Source organism: Psittacula echo (genome assembly GCF_963264785.1).
Source record: "Psittacula echo genome assembly, chromosome: 2".
NCBI lineage: Eukaryota > Metazoa > Chordata > Aves > Psittaciformes > Psittacidae > Psittacula > Psittacula echo.
This window is the reverse complement of record NC_137737.1, coordinates 120,898,826-120,913,605: the sequence shown is the minus strand read 5'-3', so window position 1 is coordinate 120,913,605 and position 14,780 is coordinate 120,898,826. Positions and strand designations below refer to the sequence as shown.

General features: G+C 38.0%; 1 protein-coding gene across 1 annotated transcript; it reads left to right on the top strand.

Moving 5' to 3' along the window:
* Window positions 1-342: 342 nt before the first annotated feature.
* Window positions 343-6,970, top strand: LOC308217012 (epidermal retinol dehydrogenase 2-like; the record flags this gene model as incomplete). Its single annotated transcript, XM_080609711.1, has 6 exons — window positions 343-672; window positions 1,797-1,928; window positions 3,423-3,522; window positions 5,124-5,268; window positions 6,235-6,357; window positions 6,871-6,970. 6 exons carry the CDS (start codon window positions 343-345, stop codon window positions 6,968-6,970), a joined length of 930 nt encoding a protein of 309 aa, XP_080465837.1.
* Between the last annotated feature and the right edge of the window lie 7,810 nt (window positions 6,971-14,780).

Sequence of the window (14,780 nt, the reverse complement as noted above, 5' to 3'; positions counted from 1 at the left end):
TTTAGAGCAAAGAACTTTAGAACCATTGCCACAACGTACCCGTATTGTGCATTACTAAACCTTAAAAACAGAGATAGAAGCCGAGTGCTCTGGGACAAAGCAGCAGGTGTGTAGGGTCTAACAGGAGGTATTTGCTTTAATCTTACTAGTATGAAGCTGGCAGCTTTCACAGAAGCAGTCTTTAGTAGTGTATTTTGTACTTGCACAAAAGAACAGCATGAAAGAAGTTGCTGGTCGAAAGCAATCTTTCTCTAGTCAGTGTCTCACTGTTTTGGAGGGCTAGTAACATACTGTCTTTCTGGGTTTCTATGACAGAAGAGCGGTGTTTGCGCCTGAGAAATCATGTTCGACTTCAGGAGCATCCTGAAGATACTGCAGTTCCTGAAATTACTGATTTTTTTCTTTCTTGAGAACTTAATCTTTCTCATATTTCCTCCATGTGAAAAAAGTTTTGCTGGAGAAATAGTGCTCATTACGGGCTCCGCAGACGGGGTTGGAAGACAGATTGCCTTAAATTTTGCTCCTTTAGGAGCAACCTTGGTTCTTTGGGACATTGATGATGAAGGTAACAAAGAAACATGCAGATTAGCTCAGAAAAATGGAGCTAAACGAGTGTTTGCCTACCACTGTGACTGCAGCAACAGAGAGGAGGTCTATGAACAGGCAGACAAGGTAAGATACAGCTTCTGGCTTCTGATTTTTTGCTTCTTTTTAATAGTATATGTTATTGATATTTTTTAGAATCTTGATATTTGTGTCTCTAGAATCTGTGCTGTTCACTAAAGGTCAGTAATCACACAGGGCAATGGCTTTCTCTTTTTTGACAAGTAGCTTCTGGATGGAACTTGAACTATGTTCACCATAAAGTGACTGTCTTTAATTTGTTCTGTCTAGATGTATCCATTTCCAGTCTTTCTTGTGAGATTAGATTAAGGGTATAGTAAAAACATGCAGGAGAGGTTAGCTCCATGTATTAGCTTGTTTAGGCTTTAAAATTTCTTTAAGATACCAATTTTTTTAAACCCAAACAGTGGCAGTTTTAAGAGGGAGGTCCTTTGTCCATTTGTTTAGAAAATTGTAGTTCTGTCAGGGTGATGTGGGGTGTTATGGCTTCAGAAATACTATCAGTACATGGCTGGTCTCCAGTCAAATTGATGAGTCAGCTTCAGTTTAATTTTTGGTCAATCCAGCTGGAAGTTAAGGTAGAGAAAGAACCACAGTTTTGTGGTCAGTACTTCAAATGTGATGCTTGATCTTTACTTGGAGTGATACTATAAATCAAACAGCAATTCTTTTATAAGCCCCTTTTTGCAAGGAAAAAACTCACTTTCTAATTTACCAAGATCAAGTCTCTTAAAAAAAAAAAAAAAGCATTTTCAATTGGCATCAAATCCCCGTTCCGATAAATGCTTTCTGCTTCTTGCAAAGACATGCTCCAAAATTATTAGTTTAGGTAAGTAATTTCTCTGTTGGACTTCCCTGTCAATGATGAACATTTTGAAATGATCTGTGTTTTTTTCATTTAACAGTCTCAAAATGTTTGTTTTGTGCACTCAAGTTACTCTCGATTTCCAAACACCTTAACTGAATCAGCCGCAGAGCTCCAGCCTGCAGAATTTGCTGTGCCCATATCAGAAAAGAGCTGGGCCTCTGATCTGATGCAGTACAACAGTTCTTACATACTTACATTTCCGTTAGAGATAAAAAGAATTCCAGATATCCCGAAACATTTTGATAAGTGAAACACAAGAGGCAAGGATACCTTCTAAAGCTTTCTGTTTATCTTTTTTGTTCAGGTTAGAAGAGAAGTTGGGGATGTTACTGTTCTAATCAATAATGGTGGTGTACTGCTTGGGAAAAAGTTCTGTGACATTCCAGATGCAGATTTTGAAAAGACCTTAAGAGTCAACTTCCTCTCTCAAGTCTGGGTAATGTATTTTTTTTCTTCTCCTATGTGACTGAAAGGTACAGGCAAGTGTTTTAGTGTGAACATCACCATGGTGGCACCTACCTGGGGAACGCAGTTTGGAACAGGGATGGGAAGGACCTTGAATGGGGGGAGACACATATTTTTAATCATCCTGTCACTGGAGAGACACCAAATTGGCAGTCTCCCCGCTATGCCTCAGTGATGTTAACACAAGCCTGCTTTGTCTGTAAGAGCTGTGGCTAAAGTTAGTGCTGACATGGCAGCATGCAACTTTCCTGCTCGTGGTGTTTGCTGGCATCAGAAGGCTTGCTCTAATAGCCTTGTAGCATCCAGGGAGGCATACCCGTGGTTTAGCTGTGGACTTGGCAATGTTAGGTGTACAGTTGAACTCGATGATCTTAAAGGTCTTTTCCAACCTAGACGTTTTTATGCTGCATGTGTTGGTGTCAGTCTTCAGGTTGTATTTTCATTCCTAGTCACCATCTGCTTAATGTACACAGAAGACTAATCTGGGCAGTATGTATTATCTTTGCTTTGTTTTCATAACTCTGAAGGAATTTGCTGTTATTTGGGGTCTCAGTAGATCTTTAGGAGGGTTTTTGTGAGGGAGTGTTACTCTTGCCCCCTCTTGCATTTGTTGTTTATATGCCTGAGTGAGCAGCCTGCATCAGGGAAAACTGTAGCATTGCACTCCCTCCCTAAATGGCATTTCTCAAAGGAAAATCACTGCAGATAGAAGCTCTCTAATCATTTCCCAGCCCACAGCACATCATTTATCCAAATACTCGAGGCAGGGAAACTGGGAGAGATGTTCCTCCTGACAGGTCTGAAGGGCAGGAGGACAGTGACCATGGGCCCTCCACCAAAAAAACATTTACGAGGCACACATACTTTGAGTCAAATAGACATTGCAGGACGTCTCAGCTGTTGAAAAAAATTCTTACTGCTCTTGTCTTCTGTCTTATCTTCCCCTTCATAAAACATTAACGTCCTCCTTATATAGTTAGCATCACCCACAGCGGTAGTCTGGGGTTCGGTGTTGCCAGGTAGTTTGGTTTGTCGTAGGGCCTACAGACCGCTGAACTCCTCTTGACGTGTTGACTTCTAGCTCCCTCTTGTGTACCAAACCTTTGCTAATAGTCTCAAATAGACAAACCATGAGGAAACAGGAAGCAAAAAAAAATACAAACTTTGCTGCTTTTAATACTATGATTTTAATGCTGGCAGATCTTCAGATACAGATCAGTCAATCAAGGAAATGCTGTCTCATTTATAATTCTATAAATATTCTATGTATGCTTATATTATACCTACATTTATATCTATATGTATTTATATTCTATTTGATATATTCTATTAATAGAAGATAGAAGGTCATTTGGACTTCTTGTATATTGAAGCCCCAGAAAGCAAATCAGGTTGTAAAGCCTAATTTGTAATGCAACATTTTTGCCATGTCCAGTTATAAAGGAGTTTTTTATATGTCTCCTAGACTTGCAAGGCCTTTCTTCCAGCCATGATGACCTGTAACCGCGGACACCTGGTTAGCACAGCCAGTGTGGCAGGACTGTTGGGGGTCTATAGAATGTCAGGTCGGTATCATCAAGTGCTGCTATAAATTAGATGTACATATCAGTAACTTTTCTTGGAGATCCCAACTGCTTAAGTAGTTTGTACTGACATACAAACACTCGGGAAGAGCCTACAGATACGAATGCTGGTGCTGTATTGAAGAGGATGATGGTGACATGTTGCCTGGGTGGTACAGGGAGCTCACTGCAGGTGTTACTGTCTGACTGCAGCCTGCTTCCTCCACAGAGGAAGGACAATACGTGTATGTGTGCGTGGAATGAAACCTTGCATATAGGTTGTCTAGTACTTCCTCATGCCAGGTTTTCTGCAGATTCAGAAAACCTGAATTGTTCAGAGTCCTGAGACATACGTGGTTTATACCTGGAACTGTAATTGGAAAACAGTTCTCAGTTCCAGAAGGATTTTGGAGAGAATTTTCATTAAAATTATTTTTTAAATCAACGTTGGTTTAAGCTATTTAACAGCTCCATATTTTTACCTGTTTCCCTCAGGAGAACTGTTTGCTACAGTCCTGAGTATTTAATCAACTGGGTCTGCTGCCCAGTGTATCCTCCAGCCTCTGTGCCATCCTGATCTCATGATCTCATTAGGTCACCTACCCTATGAGAATGTGAACTTAAGTGTAATATGTATCTCACTGTAATTTACCATGTTACTGTAGTGTTTATTTGACTGTTATCATGGAGTCAGATTCAGTTTTGAAAGTAGGTCATGTCCAGTTTTCAGTATTTAATTGTAAGGCTTATGAGAGTGGGCCTGCCTATCCGTGCATTATAACGTTTTACACTTTAGCTATGCATTTTCAGGTTGTATGAAATTACTCTTAGCAAAATGGGATTTTGTTGTATCTACATTTCAAAAAGCCTTAGGAAACCACATGTACATTCCTGTATTAAAAGAAGGTTCTTAATGGTTGCAAAATGGTGGAATAATTTGGGTTGAAAGGAATCTCTGGAGGTCGTTTGGTCTATATCTCCAAATAAAAGCAAACCCAACTTAGATCAGATTGCACAGGGCCTTGTGAGGGCAAATTTTGATTATCTCCAAGGATGTTCCATATGTTTATCAAACAATAAAAGTCAGACAAGATTCAGTCTTCCTGGGAAACAAAATGTCATTGTAGTTGCAGGCAAATCAGAATAGGTAATAGGTTGGAGCAGCATTTATAAGGAAGGTATTTAGATTTTACCATCAGAATTAGTTCTTACTGAAATGTGACCTCTGATATTAAAGGGTGAAGATGGTGTGAACTGAAACAATATCTGCCTTGTATATGAGTATCTGGAAGTAACATGTTGAATAAGCTCATCTTCTATATCTCTCTATAATGCACTGAAAAAAGTCCTCTGGAAAGGATTAATCTTACCTTTAGACAACTGTACAACAGTCATGAGAAGAGCCATTAACATTCAGAGCATCACCAAGATGCACAACATTCATTAGCATCACCAAGATGCACAGCATCCTTAAAATACCAATTACAAGCTATATAACTAATATCAGGGCTTAAATAATATTAGAATACATTAAATCCTGTATATGACACTTACAGTTTTGCTTTTGACATATGTTGGATAATTCCTCTTTCTTCACATTTCAGATTACGCTGGAAGTAAGTATGCAGTCATTGGAATGATGGAAGCCTTAGCTTCGGAACTGTATCATGCAGGAAAACAAGGAATTAAAACCACAATCATTTGCCCTTCTTTTATCAATACTGAATTAGCTGAAGATTTTCAAAGCCAGTAAGTAAAACTTAGATGCATACTATTTCATTGTGAAAAATAATCAGTATCCATATTCAGTCCCTAACTATTATAAGCTTGATTGCTTTTCAGTTCAGTATTTTTGCCCTACTGGCACGTACAACAGTGTCTCTTGATGTAAGAAATCCAAGACTTGCATACAGTTAATAATTGACGTGCTACATCAGTTAAGGAACTTTGTAATAATCTTGCAGCTAAGGAATAGTTAGGGATGCACTGCAGTATTTAAGGCAACCTTGTCAGTAGAATGGGAAATGTTGTGGTTCTCTGCCCCCAAGTAATTTTTGCACAGTGATTACTGTTATGGCTGTCAGGAAATCATGATCTGTCATTAACAACTATGCCTTCTATTTATATTAGCAGGTACTATACTGCTCTGAGTGAGAATAGCTGTGGTGGTAGTATCTGGTAGGTGGCTCTATGGTTGTAGTGATGGGAGGCACCAAATTTGCCATTGCAGTAGCGATCTTGTTTTTTCAGCGCTCTGCTCCTCCTTTCAACACTCATCATCCTGTATTAGCACCATTATGTAGAGCACAGCCTTCCTCCTCGCTGGAAGCAAGCCTGGTTCTGGCCTATTTAGCTGTCACCTTCAGTAGCTCCAGTGGAGTCAGAGAAGGTGTGTGGAGGGCAAAATTATTATGCATAGAACAGCACATAGCATGGCTAGGCTTGGAAGTTTACAATGCTGCAGTCACTGTGGGCATCTACTACGCTGGGGTTAGAGCAGGGCTTGCACAAAAGTCATTAAAATTCACACAATTCAAAGTGTTTTCAATTTATTTTGGTGATAGCAGGAACAAAGAGATTGGAGACTCCTTTTCAAGACTACTTATAGGGAAGGGGGAATAGTCTTAAATGATTAATTAAATTATTTCTGTGTTAGAATGCATTTCCAAAGTAAAGTTTTAGAATTTCATAATGCTTTCTTTCTTTTTTCACCAGAAACCACCCTTTTCTTCCGGTTTATGATGCAGAGTATGTAGCCAGCAAGATCATAGATGCAATTCAAAAGGAAAAGTTTTATCTAATCATGCCTCTGAGTTTACGCTTTCTTGCTTTTAAAATGTAAGAATGTGACTTGACTTCTAGCATTACCTTCCTTCCCTTGCCATGTGCTAGCATATATGCCAGGAAAGTTTAGACTAAACAGTCCTTTAGTTAGCATTCCTGCAGTCAATCCAGTTTTATCCAGTCCATCCAGTTATATATATATCCAGTCAACACAATTATGAAGAAAGAGAGGTTTTAACTTTTAATAATCTAGATGAATACCATTCCTCTGGCCACTTCTATGTGTAGTATACATCTTAAGCTATAGTTGAGTATAGAAATTTTGCTGGGATGGTGCACTGGGAGCAATGCCTAGGCTAGAGCTGTCTGCTTCCAGTAACTACTTCCACTGCTGTTTGGGCTTCCACAGAATGTCTGGGTTTGTCATTCATTTCTCCCATTTATAAGACTGAAGCGCCAAATGTATTATTGCCAGACACAGAAGGGTTGAGCACGTAGAATAAATTTCTCATTTCTCTATTAATACATTTTTCTTAAAACCATAAAGCTAACTTTTTGTCTCAACAGTCTCATTCCTAGAAAAATGGTGCTACTCATTCAGTCTTTCCTTAAGATTGCCAACAGCTTGGATAAAGCCTTCAGTTGGAAGAAAAAGGATAGAAACTAAAATACTCTGAAGACCTCAAGTGCCATCTAATTGAAAAAAATCAGTAAAAATTAATTTTTAATAATGTTTATTCTCTGACAGAAAATGTGCTTCTTGTATGGTTTTTGGCATTGGTCAGCATCCGATTTAATTCTTCATAACTGTCTTTTAGTCACAAATATTTAGCTACAATCCGCTGTCTCATTTCATGACCACGCACTGCTTTTACCTGAACTCTCAATAAAGGTCAGTAAGACCAGGCAGGGATGTTTGACTTCATTTCATACTTTGAATTCTCAATTTCTGTGCAAAACCTCAAAGCACAGGAAAAACACACCACTCTTCATGCAGAAAGAAAAGAAGACAAAGCATTCAATATATTTCCCTTTCAGGGTCAGAATAGCACTGCAATTTGCACAAAACCAACATGAAGAAGAGTGCTGTGTGTAGGATGATGCTCTCTGGTTGGTAGCCTATGTCCTTTAGAGGAGTGAACTGCACTGAGCGCCGATAGAGTCTGTGCAGTGCTGGCGCTTACCATGCTCCTCATTAATCACAGCACATTTCTAAACACAGATCTAAGGGATATGTGTGCCTCCATTTTAATCCACAGCTAAAGGCTGATTCAGGATCATTTATCAAAGGCTGGGTTTTAGAGCATTTATAAAACTGTAGCAGTGGCAAAAAATTGTGTCCTACTTGGGAAGGAAAGGTGGTGAAGCTCCACAACCAGAGGGAGCAGACAGGAAAAAGTCCTTTACAGAAATTACTCATGTGGTAATTAATTGCCTCTATAAATTTCGTAAAATAGTCCTGCAGCAGAAGAGTCAGTCTGTAAACACAGGCTCTTCTTCAGTATCTGCTCTACGCAAGTTGAACACTGGTGAAGCCCTGAGGCACCTGACTCCCTTCTCTAACCCTGTAGGCTCCTATGCAGCTTTGAAGCACCCTGCTAAGGCCAGATCACTGGGTTCAAGCTGTTGTGTCCAAGTTTGGGTCCCTAAGTCAGCAGCTGAATCTGGACCTGCAAGCTAGTCCACACAGTTCTTTTTAGTTTCAGTGACCTTAAATTAGTAAAATTACTTAGAAAATTATTTGCTTAAGAGCATTGTGAGGAATCTGTGCAAGAAATCTTTGGCAATTTTCTGAGTAACTTCTGAAAAACCATTAGAATTTAAAATCACATAATTAGTGTGTAAAGTGACTTATCAACAACTTTGCAGGGACTCTATTACTTTCAGACACTGAAACTTCAATCAGGTGGCCTGTTAGTGTGAAACATAGCTCTGCTGTAAACCATGGAAAAGACATACAGACAAGAGGAATACCTCATGTATTCTTGAACAATTATGGGCTGGTTTATAGGCAAAATATCTTCTTACATTTGGAGAGAAGTCACACACATGTTCTTCAGCTGTCTTTAAATGTAATTACAACCTAAAGGGCCTAAAGGAAAAAACTCCCCAAGGACGGGAGTTCAAAGATTAGTTAAGCAAAAGTATGTGCTTGTTCTTAATCGATAAAAATCAATCTTCATGCAAATTTCCAGAAAATCCTAACATAAAACATTCATAATTAATTTAAAAATAAATACATTTCAGACCAGTATAGGGAGTCTACAAAGCATAGTTTATAAAACTCCACTGTAAGGAATTAGAGAACCTTGAACAGTGTTCTATTGCCCACATTTGTCACCGTATTTCTATTGTACTTAACTAACCCCATACTTACAAGCTCCCTTCCAGTTATAAATGCCCATAAGAGTGCATGCTCCAATTCAAAACCTATTTTTTTTTAAATCCCAGTGTTTTCAAAGTATGCATACACTCAGTAAATTCTTTCATGTGCCCTGTAGATACTACAGGGGAAATGTTGGCTGAGAGGAGAAAACTGACTGTAGTTTGGCTTTTTGGAAAGCAAGGTTTATTGATCTATATTTTGAAAAACTACCTAGATGATCAGTAATTGAAATCTGCTTTTCTTCTCTAAACTGAGACAGGTACAAAGTCTAAGTTTACCATCAATATATACAGGGAATGAGAAAATTGAGAGTAACATAAAGGAAACAGTGCTTTGTTTTCTAAGCCATATTTCACCTACTCCGCAGAGTCACACTGCAGAGCCTTATTCTGTATTGCTGCAATCTCAGCCCAGAGCACTCTTTGGATCCATTTCTTCTGGCTAATCTGCTTTCCTCAAGAGGGAATTTGTAAAGCTTATACTTTCTAAGTCTCATAGTGATCTGCTAGAGCTTCTTAATCTACCCTAGAAATCAATAACTCATTCTTTTAAAATACCAGGAAAATATTTCAACTTTTGTTTTGCAGAAAAGAAGTGTGATGGATCCTGTACTGCAATTCTAAAACTGTAAGACAAAAACTTCCTGTTAAAGTTCAGGAGATGCAATTAGATGCTGTTCCTGGTTTTTAATATAAAATTATCTTTTGTGTTTTGAAATATAATGTGCCATGTAAGAAGTATTTCAGAGTTACTGACAACTCCTGAGAAATGTGTGCTTTCCTTTTTTGAGGCTTTCAGCTTATTTGTGAATTCCTCCACACAAAACCAGTGTTGCAGGAGAAATTCTGTTACCACTGAAGCTGCAGATGGGACTGGAAGGCAGTCTTATTTTCATTTTTTCTCCTGGTTCTGTTTGGCTATGCAGTGTCATAGCCAAAGCAGGATAACCATCTGAAGTACACAGCTCTAGTGAAGACAGCCACTGCATGTGGATGGAGATGTTGCATATGTTCTCCTATGTTTTTTGGTTCATCTTTTACTTGAGAGAGAAATGTTTCCCAACCCAATCAAATTCATTTTATATTCCTGTAAGTCATCATTGCAGTTTCTCATATTCATATATGCATGAATATATACCCATATTCATGCATATATGCGTGTAACAACAGCTTAGAGACACTGAGATGTAACTTGTAGCAGATCATAGAAACAACAGGATTTTCCCATAAATTCTGACAGCTTGTTTAATCACCTGAATTGTCATTATCCCACTAAATTATAAAACATTTCCAGAACAATCTCAGGCTTTCCAAAAGCACAATCACCCTCCATAAATGTCAGCCTGGAAAACTCGGTAGTTTAATGAGCTTGTTTGGATCTCAGTTTTGAAGAGTGAAAACAATCTGAGAGAGTAAATGATTAGTACAGTCAAAGGGAAGACCAGTGAAAACAGATGGGGAAAGACAGCCTTACACTGAAGACCTCTGTGTGCAAGGTTCAAGATGCCAGTGTTTGCAGAAAATCCAGCCAAAAGTATCAGGATACCAGGTAAGGACAGTTCATTTCCATCAGATGTTCCCAGCCTGCACAAAGGTTGGAGATGCATTTGCACACTAACCTCTTGAGTAGCATACATAAGTATTGGAAGATGTTACTCACTGTGAGGACGATCCCTATTAAATTTCACTTAGTGTTCAAGCATGTGCTAGAGGCATGTTGCTTATTAGATACTAGGAGTTCTCAGTGTCACCTTCTCCTATTTATTGAGTGGTAATAGTGAAACTGGGAAATCTACTGTAAGATTGCCTAGAGTGGGAGGAACAAAAGAAAGTAGGACAGCTTTTATAAAAAGAGACTTCTAAGATACTCTGAGCTAATTTGAGGCTATTTTTGTATACTAACAGTGAAAAACATATTTTTAAGTCATGCAATATCTGAAGTCTTGTTCATGAGTAACTTGTATCTCTGTCTTAGCCTCTGTGTGGAAAGATGTGTTATTCACAGTTCCCACAGGTAATGGGACAGTTGTGGAGAAACAAAATTGGAGATGGAAATCAGGAAATTCTCTGTTCTTCTGTCACTGCCTTTGTCATTGACCAAAAGGTTTCATCCCACTCTTCTAATATCCCTATTTGTACCCTGGGAAACACCAAGAATTGTGGAAGTGACATAAAGTATGTATAATTTTTCACTATTTTTCACTATTACAAACTATGGAAAAAAGGCTTCATGCTTATGCAATTTTTCAAGCTAACTCAAAATAGAATCCTGATTTCTACTTTTACACCTAGAAAAATGTTATTACTTTGTGTATTATCTCATGTTTTTCAGTATATAATTACCTAATTTCATGAGGTAGAAAGGCCTGAATCAATACAAAGAGCTCAGTATTGATTAATATTATGGATTTTTTGAGTCCGTTTCTTCAGTCAATACAATGCCTCTGTTCAATATTTCAGGATGCCACGGACTGGTAATAAAGAATGACTGGTTTAATTTAAAAAAATAATTAATACAGATCTAAGTGCCATTTACCATTGCACAGAACCGTTACTGAAGCTAAATAAATGACCAGGTGGCCATCCATTTCATTAACTAATGTCAGCTGACAGCACTGCCTGAGGCAGCAGTGATTTAAATAGTCATGAGGCATTGCTCAATGCTTTCATAAACTCCATGCTTCCCTGGTGTGCATTCATCAAATGTATTCTGTTGGTGGAAGTGGCGTTCTAGCAGTTGCTCTGTCAATTCCTCCATTGCTTCTTTCTCACAAATGTTATTAACAAATTAACACCTCAATATTTCTAATACGCATTTTGGGTGCTGTTTAAGTCACCAGTCACCTGATTTCTTATTGCTGTCTGGTTCAGATGAATCATACCCAGGAATGCTTTCTCTGTTGCACTAAGGTTGTCTAAGTGGCTTGTGCCTACAGGTGGGCACAATGTAGATGTCTACTCTGGGTCAACTTAATTCCCCAGATAGTAGGGCAGCCCTCCTATCTAATGGAGAGAAGACTCAGAAATCTCAAATTGCATTTTTTTCCCTGCACCATTGTAGCAATACTTCACTTGAAGCTTTGCTTGCCATCCCACCAAGCCATGGGCTTCATGAGAGACAGAAAGATGTTGTAAGGATGGAAACTGTTGTTTTCTTCCTCTATTTCTCAATTGCTTAGTCAAAAATCCCACAAACCTTGAAAATTCATTATTGACAGTTATCTTTTCACTGTTAGCATTTTTAAGTACATACTTATGGCCTTACAAATAAAATCTTTGATCTACAGGCAAATCATCAGTTCCATTTGAAGAAATTACTCAGTAAATGTCTTACATTGTTAAATTATTTACTTTTTATCAAACTCAGCTCCTTCAAGAAGAAACATTTGTAAAGTAGCTGCAATGATGACCCCAGTACAAGCACCAGAGATGTTGATACACAAAACACAAAGCATCCAGGAATAAAATTCAATATTTTCCTTTATCTAACCCATCTTGCCTGGTAATTAAGAGCTACGCAAGTCTTGTGAAATACTTCGATGTTCTAAGACCCTAAGAGCTCTGGGCTCTTCGGATGCTGTCAGTTTTGCCCATGGCCTAATTCTAGGCATCTCCGTATATTGAAATTTATTTTTTGTTTGAATTTTACTCTTCCTTTTGACTGTACAGTCAGACAAGTTGCATGTGCCTTGCTAAGTATCTAAAACAGATGTTATGAACATGGTTTTAAATCCCTATGTTTTTCATTTTAGCAGGAAAGACCTAATATAATTTTCAGCAGAATCATAACACACTCTAAAGTGCTTCTTGAGTTTTAGACATTACATAATGTACACAGGATTCAACTGTCATATAAAGAATGATACAAGGGATTTTACTCTAGTATTGAAGGAGAGTGTGTATATAATTAAAGCAAATCACTATCGATGAAAGAGGGGGATAAATATGAATTATATGGTTGTAGCTGCTAGGCTGTGTATATCGGAAAAAGAGTTTCACCAAACAACTTAAATTTCTTGACATTTCTCTAGCTAAGTCACACATACTAACCTTTAAGAAGTTAATAATTATTTTCTCACTTTTTTTCCCCTATAGTTAGATGAAATGCAAATTTCATGCAGATACAAGCATATATATTCTTCTCTTATGCTTGCGCACATAAAGATACTTTCTTTTCTGCAATAGAATGGGCTGAGTAGAACTGGGTCAAGTGTCAGGGGCCTGTCTGACTGGGGTGACATGCTAGGAGGTTAAAGGAAATCAGGAATTAGATACTGCTTCAGAACAGGAAAGAGTCTGAAAGAAGTCAGGGAGTGTGATAGTCCTGAGAAAGGTCTTTGAAAGCTACTTAAATCCTGACAGCAAATAAGCTTAAAGTAAGAAATCAGGCTAGACCTGATGTCTGCTCCGTTATCTGAAGTCTTTCCTTATCTATAGCTTACATTTCCCTGGAAGCTGAAGGAATAGCAGTGCCTTAACTGCTAAAGTGGTAAATCTAAGAGTCCCATATAAATTAAGAGAAAAGCCATGATTTTAACCATGCCTTCAAAATACAGATATGTTTACCACCTGATAAACTGGTGATGTTTCTCCTACATATATAATTCTTTAATATATATAGTTTCATGACAGCTGATTGCTTCCTATGCAGACTTTACAGTGACTGTTGACTAATTATTTCCTTCAATCTGCATTTTTTAGACTCTCCTTTCCAAAGAAGGCACATACGTTTGTTTACGTGAGAGTCTGAAGCCACTGCAATAACTAAAGTAAGAATCAGGAAAATATATGTAATGTATATAAGAAGCAAGTTTGTTATATATCAGCAGAAGCAAGAGACTGAATTCCTATATAAGGGACAACCTCCATAATTCAGGAAACGTGGTACACTTCTCACAGTGTAAATCTTAGGTGACTTCAGCCATACATAACAGCAACTGATGCATTGCTGGGATAAATTCTTGTCACACACACTTTGTAAATTAAAGGCTTGTTTCCATCTTGGAGATAGCATCATATCTAATGATGTTAATTGATTAGTCTTAGTGGTTTGTACTCCACCAAATGCAAAATACCTTTAAAATAGCCCCTTTCTTATTGCAACATAGATGCATTAAGATGCTTACTGACATAACCTGTTAAAGTATCTAAAAGGAAAGTGCAGGTGATTAATATTAGGAGAATTTGATAACACTACACTTGCAGCATTGTGTTTCTTTTTACATGTCATCTTTTGGGCAAATACAAGAAAGAAGCATTCAGCATTAACTAGCATCGCATGCAAAACAGAGGGGTGGCACATATTTAGCCTTTTAGTGGACGAGCCCTCTTTTTGTCCTGGTGTTTTTTACATTTCAATGAAACATTTTTTGCATTTCAATGAAATATTTTTTGCTTCTGGTTTGTTTGCTTTCTTACTAGAGAATTACCCTCTGTGTTTTTCATGTGCAACTTACAAACTATTTCTGAGACTCTTCAACCCCTGGGAATCTTCTCTAAGGCTTTTATATCATCTATGTTTCCTCCAGACAGAAAAAGTGCTGCTGAAGAAGCAGAACTTCAGATGGGATTGAAAGGCAGTTTGCCTTCAACTGTGATACAGATGGAGATACCCTAGTGCTCTACGTCACTGACAAAGACAATAAAAAGAGGGATTTAGGTTAGCTGGAGAAAATGCAGTTTAAGGAATGTTTGCCTACCAGCATGGCTGCAGGAGTAGGGAGGAGGGCCACACAGGTAGGGTAGGATTTCTTGCTTATGTGTTGTTATTCCTTAGAAGAGTAAATCTTCCAAGTTACATGTCATTAAAAATTGTGGCATTTTGAAACAGGAGTGTGACCTTTTTCTAATTCAACAAAGAAGTTGTAAACACTTAAACTGTGTCTGTAATAAATAGCTTACGTGTCTTGGAAACTGCTTCACTTTAAACTTTTACATAAAACAGATTAGCTGCTTTAGACAACGATCAGAAAATTGAAATTTTCCCCTTTGTCTGAGATGCAAAGTTTTCAAAGGGCACCAAGAGTAAAAAGCACTTCTGTTTTGTCCTTTATGTTTAGTCAGATGGGTATCAGCAGCAGTGCCTGGTAATA